Here is a 9,337-nt window from a genome sequence, read left to right on the forward strand (position 1 = left end):
CAAAGCGTACGTATACCGTGTGCGAAAAGCGGTGTCACAGACGGGATGTCGCTATTGTGAGCACGTCCGAAGAATACACGCGGGGAATGGCGCTATCTCCTTTAGCCTCGTCATACCGGCTTGATCCCTAACTCGAATCAAACAATAATCTGCCCATTGAAACCACGACGCAATAGCACTACGACTATTATTATTACACTACTACGACTAAATTGCCATATCACTGTCTTGTTATTGTCCGGTGCTTCTCAGATTATTGAAATTCTTTCTGTTTCTCGTTACACCTTTCACTTTATTCACGTGATTTCTCACGAAGAGGAAGAAAGTATAAAAAAAATTCCTTACTAGGAATTATTGTGCGTGTATGTGTGTGTTCTATATATATATATATATATTACCTCAGATCAACATGGAGAAACTTCATAAAGGTGTAAAATAAATCGAGGTGAACAAAAAAGTCCTCTACCATTTTGCAAAGAACACGCAAAAATTCCTTACCATTTTGTAAATATGTCATGCATAATCATGCAAATTTTTTAGTTATTAACAGAAGACTGGTTAGAGATAGAGATAGAGAAGAATAGAAGACTAATTTTTGAGATTTCATTCCATTACATAATAGCATAAATTTGTTAATTTCCTCCCATTTATTTTTATTTTTCCTTTTACTAATTATCAATCTAGTATTAAGTATTAGGTATTGTGAAAAGAAAAATTCTAACCTGCCGTAGTTCCTTTGAAAATAGTAAGGTCGATTAATTCGCTATTATCTATCGTGCTGTTGAATAATAATAAGTCCGTTCGTTGTGATGCGCCATTGTACTACATCATACTACAATTACGACTTGCCGTTGGAAACTGTGGCGCCTCGTAGCGGAGACTTTAGAATTAATACGAAGTTGTTTAGCTAAGATTCAAACCTTGTTTCACCAAGACTCGAACCTCGCTCAGCTGAGATTTAAACCTGTTAACGCAATTTCTCAGTAATATCGCTGAGTGGCGCTAGTAGTCCGTCAGTCGCATCTTAGCGGAACAGGTATACTATGAAGGCTCGTCTCTTTTCTTCATATTTTTGCATAAAAAATTAAGAATTTACGTATCTAGCGGATCGGCTATTACTTCAAAGTGCAGTTCTAGAATTCCCGCTACGAGCAGCCACCGATTTTACTGACAAAACAAAACAGTAAAATGTGGCATGTAAGATTCAATGATAAAAGAATATTAATTTTTCAGGCAGTAATAAGTATGTAGCGAAAGATTGATTACCGCGTTGTTTCTTATCGTATAATATATACGTACAAAAAAAGAGTCAAAAACTGAAAAGATTGTTTTTTGCTAGCTTTAAGATATAATTGATATTTCTCAAAACTAGGACATGGATTCTATTTTTTTGACATCGCCTACTCCTAATTCGCACTAAAGATAATACAGATTTTTGACAACAGAAAATCTGAGCTCAACCACTATACATGGTGAAAATATTATAGCAAAACTTAACTTATGAAACTTACTTACTCTGAAATTATGACATGTGTGGTAATCTTTAGTGATAGTTATATGTCACATCTAGAAATTATAATACACATAATAATTTCGACGATAATTCTCCGATATAATCAAATATTACAAACTTTTACAGTAATTTTTACTGTAATATCTCCTCCATGTATATCGTTTGCATATAAATTAGCACAATTAATAATATATAAATAATTTACACGAATTGAAGATCTCTATCTCTCTCACGATTCTTGCGATTTTTCTATGACAGACGACACGCTTCTTGTAAAAAAAAGAGGAAGAAAAAAATCGCACCTCTTCTTCGTCGCATCGAAACTTGGAGAAAACTTGGACGTTTCGGAGCCATCGCTCCCAATCTCGGCGCTGCAAAAGCGCGACAAGGTGAACGCTTTCGGCTGGCCCGACCTTCAGAGCGGCTCGACCGGGTACTCCGTACTCGACTTGCTCCGTTCGAGCTTCTTCTGTATCTCCTGCAGCGTTTTCCCTTTCGTCTCCGGCACCAGGAAATATGCGAAGACGGTGGACGCAGCGGTGAAGCAGGCGAACGTCCAGAAGGTTGCGGCCGGACCCATCCCGTCCTCCATGGACGGGAATAACTTGGTAACGGCGAACACCAGGCTCCAGTGCACCACGATCGACATGCTGCTGGCGACGCCCTTGGTCTGCGGCGGGAATATTTCGCTTATCACCGTGAACGGCACGGAACCGTAACCGATGGAGAAGAAGACGTTGAAGGCGGAGAGACAGGTGAGCGGTAACCATCCGATGGCACTCACGTCGCCTTCGTTTTTGAGCTTGAAGTAATAGCCCAGGATAGCCAAGTCGATGGTCATCGTTGCGCCAGATATTATCAGAAGCGGCTTGCGGCCGAACCTGGAGAAAGAGAGAGAGTAGAAATCGACCGGAAATTCCAAGACCGCTTGCGTTAATTTTCAAACACACAAACCTGCCGGATTCGTCAACAGTGACTTTCATACTTTCACGGCTCGGTATTCATAGATCTTATATTTAACTCGTCGTCTTAACTTCATCTCCCGATGCCTTGCAATACCAATGAAATGCGCCGTACGTCATCTGAGGATGAACTTAAGATCTCAAATATAAGATTTAACTATGAATACCGCTTTCAGACTCGCGATGTCACTCGGGAAAGAATTTCACGGCAGTTACGTCACACTTCGCACCTGTCGATGACGGTGGCGACGATTATCGTAATGAAGACCTCGACGAGCCCGACGATGATGCTCGCCACGAATGGATCGACTGTGCTGTTGGCCTCCTGAAAGATAGTGACCGTGTAGAAGAGGATCGCGTCCACGCCGCACAGTTGCTGGAAGCTCATCAGTCCCACGCAGACGATGATGGCTCTACGCCCGGCCTTCGTGCCGATGAGATCCTTGAAGCCGCCCTGCACGTTCATCACCTTGCCTACGTCGTCCTGGAGGACGGTTATTTCATCCGTAATGTCGTATTTCGATCCCCTCAGTGTTAACAGGACTTTAGTGACTTGGGCCTTACGGCCCTGCTGCACCAGCCATATCGGCGACTCCGGTATGAAGGGTGCGCTGAGGACGAGGGGCAGCAATAGGGCGCAACAGATGGAGTTGAAGGTCGCGTAGGGACAGTAAGCGCCCGCCACGAAGGACAAAACAATCCCCAAAGAGAGGAGGATCGGAAAGAAAGCGGTGAGGGCGCCCCGGATCGACGCCTGGGCGATCTCGCCGATGTAGACCGGCACTAGGACGCAGGCCGCGCCGGCACCGATCCCGCCGACGAATCTGGCGATGTATATGCTGACGACGTCTCGGGTAAAGATCAGGATGAGCCAGCTCGTCGCGAACGGCACGGTCGTCAAGATTATGGACCACTTTCGGCCAATACGGTCGGCGATCTTGCCGGCAGGCACGGCGCCTACGATGGCGCCTAACGCCAGCAAGGACGTTATCCAGGAGATTTGGCTCTCGGACAGCTCAGGCAGAAAGGACGCATCCGACATGAGGTACGGCAGTATCGGTGACGTCCAAGTGAGCGTTATGCCGCTCTGAACGCCGATTATCCCGGCTGAAATCAAACGGCTCATTATAGGGGGAAAAACGTCCTTTCTTATTTCCCGTAACTCGGGAAGGGAAATATCACTCATATGGATGGATTTTGCTGGCTTATATTATTGAAGCGTCAGGATATCTTCCTCGTCGAGTGGAACTAAGATCCGAGGCAACTAAATCCGAGTTGTTTGAAGGCACTTCGAGATTTTATCAATTTTTCGATAAGATTGGAAAATTATGTAATATAAAGTATTCATGCATAGGCGAATTTGATATTCTGATATCTTGCTTTCTCTATGCATGCAACATCGAATGATTGCCGTAATATTGACATAATATTTCGGAAAAATATGTTTTATAGAAAAATAATATAATGATAATTGAATAATGATGATTTTATAGAGAATAGGGGGAAAATTTACTTAACAGAAATTACGTTGGTTCGCAATCGTCATCATTTCGAACACTTTTCGTAAATGTAAACATTTTTTTATCTTTATATAGTCATTAATAAGATATTTTTATTTTTTAAAGATATTCAAAGTGGCGGTAGTTATTGCTTCACCCTAGACAAGTTAATTTAAATTTTGGATCGATTCTTGATATACCGCGGATTTCTCATCATTGCCACATTATACGTGCGTGTCATCATTGAACAAATAGTATGATATCCAATCCGGAGTATAATGTGAGTCTGATTGTAAATATGCGTTATCTACGATTGACGCATATACATGCTTCGTGGTGAAAGTTTAATGTAGGAGTAATATAGAGTAACGTGAATAGTATCGCTGGATAAAGCGAGAAAATGTTTCGCCCATTTCGTTTCGTGCATGTAGCCATGATTTTAGTCGAAAAAGTATCGATCAACTGAAACGAGAATCCATGTGACTTTAACACGTTCTATGCCGGACTGTTTTTACGCGACTTTCAATTCACGCTGTATATACCGAAAACGGTACACGATATGGAGCTCGATAAATATATTATAATTATTTGATTTTTCGCGTGAATTGAACAGTTATTTATTATGAAAGTGCAGTATAACTAAGTAAATAATTTATTTTAGAATAGACTAGAGAATTGAGGGATAACAAAAGCAAGATATTGTAGAATAAAATACTTTAAACCGTAGCTTATTATGAAACAAAGAAAATATAACTTTCTCGAACATTTTGCGTTTACATTCGATTGATACACAAAACGTTGTTGCTTGTTTTGTTTTAATTTGCCCTTTCGGTACCCCCAAGCTTCTAACATTTCTTTTCTAACATGTTTCTAACACTCATGACAACGTCGTGCGTACCGAAATCGGCCTATGGCTTTAAAGGTGCTCCTAACATGATGAAGAAGCGAAACGAATAAGTGATAAGACAAATTACTTTGTCTCTTGGTGACAAAAGCTTGGCGTGAATCACAATCACTTGGCGTGAAGATCGAGTTCGGCATGTACCAAAAATTGTATACATCGCACGGAACGTATTAGCTCGCCGCTTGTCCCTCTCTCGGCCTAACTTGAATCGGGATCACAATTTCTTTCTTTGTGCAATTGAACGCAACATCTGATCGAAACGAGTAGCTCCTCTGTTTTCTCGTGGAAATATTCGACACACCCCCCACGTGACTTTCACTTTCTCTCGGATCTCGTGTGTGTACTCACCGCACAAACTGGCTAAAAATTGAAAGCGCTTTCTTCCTACGTCGGCACTCTTCAGCTTCTGTGTCGCATGATCTTGCTTTTCACTGTCCGACGAAGCGATCGAAAACTTCGGTTTCGACTCGGTGTCGCATTTATCGGCGCGCACCATCGTGTCGACTCGCGACGGAAACAATTTGCGAGATGAAGTCGGAAGACCGTTTTGTACCGAAAAATTGCGGGCTCGCGTCTATAATAAAGAAGGCGTGTTGTGAGACTGGCAGAAAAAGAAAGAGGATCGCGATCCGTGCCGGATATTCTTCACCCCGCTCGACGTGCGTTATCGCGTTGATTTATATCTTCAATACATGCGCACGTCATCTTCGCAGAGGAGCGCGCTTGGTACTGTTCGCCTGTCGGACAGCATCGCTCGTGACGATTAACAATGTCGTAAGGTGCTTCATTTGTTTGTCGTGCGAAAATATCCTGCTTAAATTAGCATTATAATTCAAGGCTGCGAGGAGGGTCCAAAGATGAGGATTCTGGCGGTGAATCATCGGAGATCAATTCTCACGAATTTCTTGTCAAACCTTGTATCCAGCTTTGTCGCTGCATAACGATATTTCAGAGACCGTTCAGGTCGACTCTCGCCGAGACTGCTTGTCGCGTCAACCCCTTCGAGTGCCGTGAACTCATAGACGTCCGGCGAACGCCCCCGCCACAAACTATGGATTCACTCGCGCGGTTGGAGAAAACGGAAATGTCTCTTATTTAATTTCAAATAAATACACGAATAGATCAATCGCGAATAATCAATCGCGTGATCTTTACACGAAGCGTAGCTGTACGAGACGTATATATATATAAAGTGTCTGTTATTCAGTAAACGTTGCGACTTCAGTGTAGTCACATGAGATACTGAGCCAATGTTAAATATGAGATTAAGATCCAGACAGCTGGAAATCACAAATGTGGCAATCGGCTTTCGCAATACATAAAGAGATTTGCCGGGGAAATCCATGTGCGCAAATCCCAGGCGTCTGAACTTTCCTTCAAGACGGTGCAATATGCGAGTGATCTCGTGAGTAAAACGGAAGATTTGTTTTTAATTACGCAAGGCAGGAACACACAACATACTCGTATCGCGTGTACACTTTCAATATTGGCATTAATTTTTGCAGCGAAGCGAGCGGCAAATAACAGGCCGAGGAAAAAGGTTTTGTCAAAGTGACTTTAATCGGAGTAGGCGTTTCTTACGGATTTTTTTATCACAAAAAACAAAATCCTGTTAGCCAAATTGCTCCATCGCGTCAGGTTTTCAAGTTATTTCGAATTTTAAGATGAGAAATCAACGATTCATAAGGAAAAAATATGTATAATAAATTACTATTACTTATCGGCTAAACACATTCTTGCTATTGAAATGTCAAATTTAAATGTGACCTCAAAAAAACTGTTAAGAGAACTTTTTTCGTATTGAAATTAATCAGATATTTCTTTTATTCTGAAAAATTGGTTTTATCAGCCACTTTAGAGTTGTACTTTTTTCATACATTTTTAATAAAATTTCAAGAGGATTTTATTACGAAGAGAACGGGACCCATAACATTGAAATCCGTTCTCATTATCCGTGCTCTCTCGACTATTCATTCTCACTAATATCGCCAAAACATGAAATAAATTTTTATTTTCTTTACACACTGTATCTTCAACAAACATTTTTATTATTTGTGAGACAGTTTTTTATCCCTTGTTAACACATTGACAGCCGGCCCCGCGAAAACGCGGGTTTCTGAGTCTGGCGCTCAAGCGCCAGACTCAGAAACCCGCGTTTTCGCGGGGCCGGCTGTCAATGTGTTAATATAGAATCAATATGTAAATCAAGCATTTATCTATTTTTATTACTTTATTGGCGTTTAGTAACTTATACATTTTTTTCTTATGAATTGCTAATTCTCATTTTAAAATTCAAAATAACTCGAAAATCTGACGCGATAGAGCGGTTTGGCGGCATCGTTTCTGCGATCGAAAATCTGTAAGAAATACCTACTCTGATTAGAATTACTGGACAAAAATTTGTTTCGTGGCCGGCCTGTATAATATAATCCATTAATTCGTCACCACGGAATAATTAACATCTTATTAACTTTCGCTAGAGTAACTTTTAGCGGACCTATTAGCTCCGTACGCCTCACAGCACGTACATCGTATTCCCGCCACTCTTTTTTATCACGTGCATACACTGTCATTATGCAAGATTGATTGCAAAAGCGCCTCTCGGTGTAAAAGAAAATTCACGAGGCGGGCGTAAATATGTAGGCAACAGAAGTGACCGCCTGTATGTGACGCTCTCTATGTAACAACAAATGTGTCAATGCCTATATATGTATTCACGATGGGCGTTGTCGGCGACGAGATGTCACGTCACTATCTCATTACACTATAGACGGCCCCATATTTGTCGCCATCGATGCGCCGCATGTGTGTGCAAATGAGCGTTAAGACACCAAGTAATTTGAATATGTTTGTCAAGCATATTTACCGCCGTATATTTATCGGACGATTAGGGGAGAGAAATTAACGCCCTCGGAGGATCTCTTCTGCAACATTTTGATGCGACCAGTTTCGGCTCTTATCAATTATAAAAATAAAACGCAGTCAGGCTGGTTCGCTATCGATAGCGTGGAGATATGTTTATCAGCCGCCATGCGCGTTTAACGCGTTTAACGAATTCTATGAGATACTTAAGTACATACATAGGTTCACTCATGTGAAAAGCAGATAGTTCGTGTTTGAGTTGAGAGCATGGAATTCGATAAACATTCGTGCGGCTTATAAATAGATCTCGACGTTATCAAGTGATTTGAAGGACTGTGCATAGCTGTATCGAACCGATGTAGTTATGATTGATTTTATACGTTGTTAGATATTATTTAAGTATAGCCGGCAAGATAATACATTAATAGGATTATTAATAGGATATTAATTCGGCCGCGGGATATTTCACATTCAAAATTTCTCAATAATTATAGCATCATCGTATTTAAATTGTCAGAAGAAATTGTCGAACTTTGCGGCAAATGACTGACCATATTATCGGTTCAATTTTTAGACTGTTGAACAATTAATTGCTCTTAGACGCGCTAATGGCGAATTCTCAGAGATGCGTCTACTTGAAGTCGACGGGGGAAATCGCGGTCTTTCGGAGTTAAGTCGAAATTGAAACCAACGCGGGATTAGAATCGGTATCTTTGATTGTGTTGTCTCTGATGTCAGTACTTTGCCTCCACACCTCGTGCATTTAATATTTGCGTCCTCTGACGATGCATCCGGTGTAACCGACGTCAATGGGAAAGGAAGTGCGATGACCTCATTGATTGAAAATTAAGATGAACAATTCTTCCTAATAAATTAAACCCTCAATATTAAATATATATATATATATGTGTCAAATGTATATGTATATATATTCATGGTCGAAAGTTCAGGTATTCGTAGTTAAAAACCAAAACAATAAGAATGCCTCCAGATTTAGGCGCGTGTCCGAGTATCGGCATACTTTTAATTCTTTTTTTCGGCGTGCAGGAGCGCATATCTTCGAGGATATCGCAGCGGCCGCTGAAACATCCATTCATTGCTTGCGGAAACGGATGGGCAAGAGGAAGGATTTTCCAAGCGGACATCGTGTTGGACGCTGGGGAAAAGAGGGAAATAACAAGAATTCACTCCGATAGCTTGAACTCAGATATGAGCAAGAAGGGAGAAACATCCTCCCACTCTCTCTCTCTCTCGTAGGGTAATCGAAGACAAATTATCCAGCCGGATTACTCAGCCGTGAAACTTAATTTGCCAGCCAATAGGCTTATCCGGAGTTTCCGCGGCGATGGAGCTCTTTCCGGAAGCGAGATTCGCGCGGGGCTTCGCGCGATTATCGATTAATCGGACGTGCGAGCGGTTCGCGGAAGAAATCACCGGCGGATTTCATAGCCGCGTGTGTCGTCGATCTGGTGCGTGTATATCGCCGTGTAACGACGATAAGCCATGAGCCGCCCCCATCGCACATGGCACGTCGCGATGATGAGTAACAACGCCACCGGGCCTTCGGTGTAGACGCGGTGGAGCGTTTAGTGGCGTT

At 41.8% G+C, this 9,337-nt stretch overlaps 1 protein-coding gene across 1 annotated transcript; it reads right to left on the minus strand.

Annotated features, from left to right (window-relative positions):
- Positions 1-1,325: 1,325 nt before the first annotated feature.
- LOC106741809 (facilitated trehalose transporter Tret1-like) lies at positions 1,326-6,102 on the minus strand. Its single transcript, XM_014614163.1, has 3 exons — positions 5,227-6,102; positions 2,706-3,582; positions 1,326-2,394 (listed from the first exon to the last, which is right to left on the minus strand). The coding sequence occupies exons 1-3, from the start codon at positions 5,372-5,374 to the stop codon at positions 1,929-1,931; spliced, it is 1,491 nt and encodes a 496-aa protein (XP_014469649.1). The 5' UTR covers positions 5,375-6,102; the 3' UTR covers positions 1,326-1,928.
- Between the last annotated feature and the right edge of the window lie 3,235 nt (positions 6,103-9,337).

The sequence above is a fragment of the Dinoponera quadriceps genome, unplaced genomic scaffold (assembly GCF_001313825.1).
Source record: "Dinoponera quadriceps isolate SergipeBrazil2010 unplaced genomic scaffold, ASM131382v1 scaffold533, whole genome shotgun sequence".
Classification (NCBI taxonomy): Eukaryota; Metazoa; Arthropoda; class Insecta; order Hymenoptera; family Formicidae; genus Dinoponera; species Dinoponera quadriceps.

Bases quoted from the DNA above. Each gene is read 5' to 3' on its own strand.
- LOC106741809 (XM_014614163.1), bottom strand. From the start codon at position 5,374: ATGGTGCGCGCCGATAAATGCGACACCGAGTCGAAACCGAAGTTTTCG. The intron at 3,583-5,226 runs GTGAGTACACAC...GTTTGATTTCAG, and splicing joins ATTTTTAGCCAGTTTGTGCG to CCGGGATAATCGGCGTTCAG. The intron at 2,395-2,705 runs GTGCGAAGTGTG...CTCTTTCTCCAG, and splicing joins GTCGCCACCGTCATCGACAG to GTTCGGCCGCAAGCCGCTTC.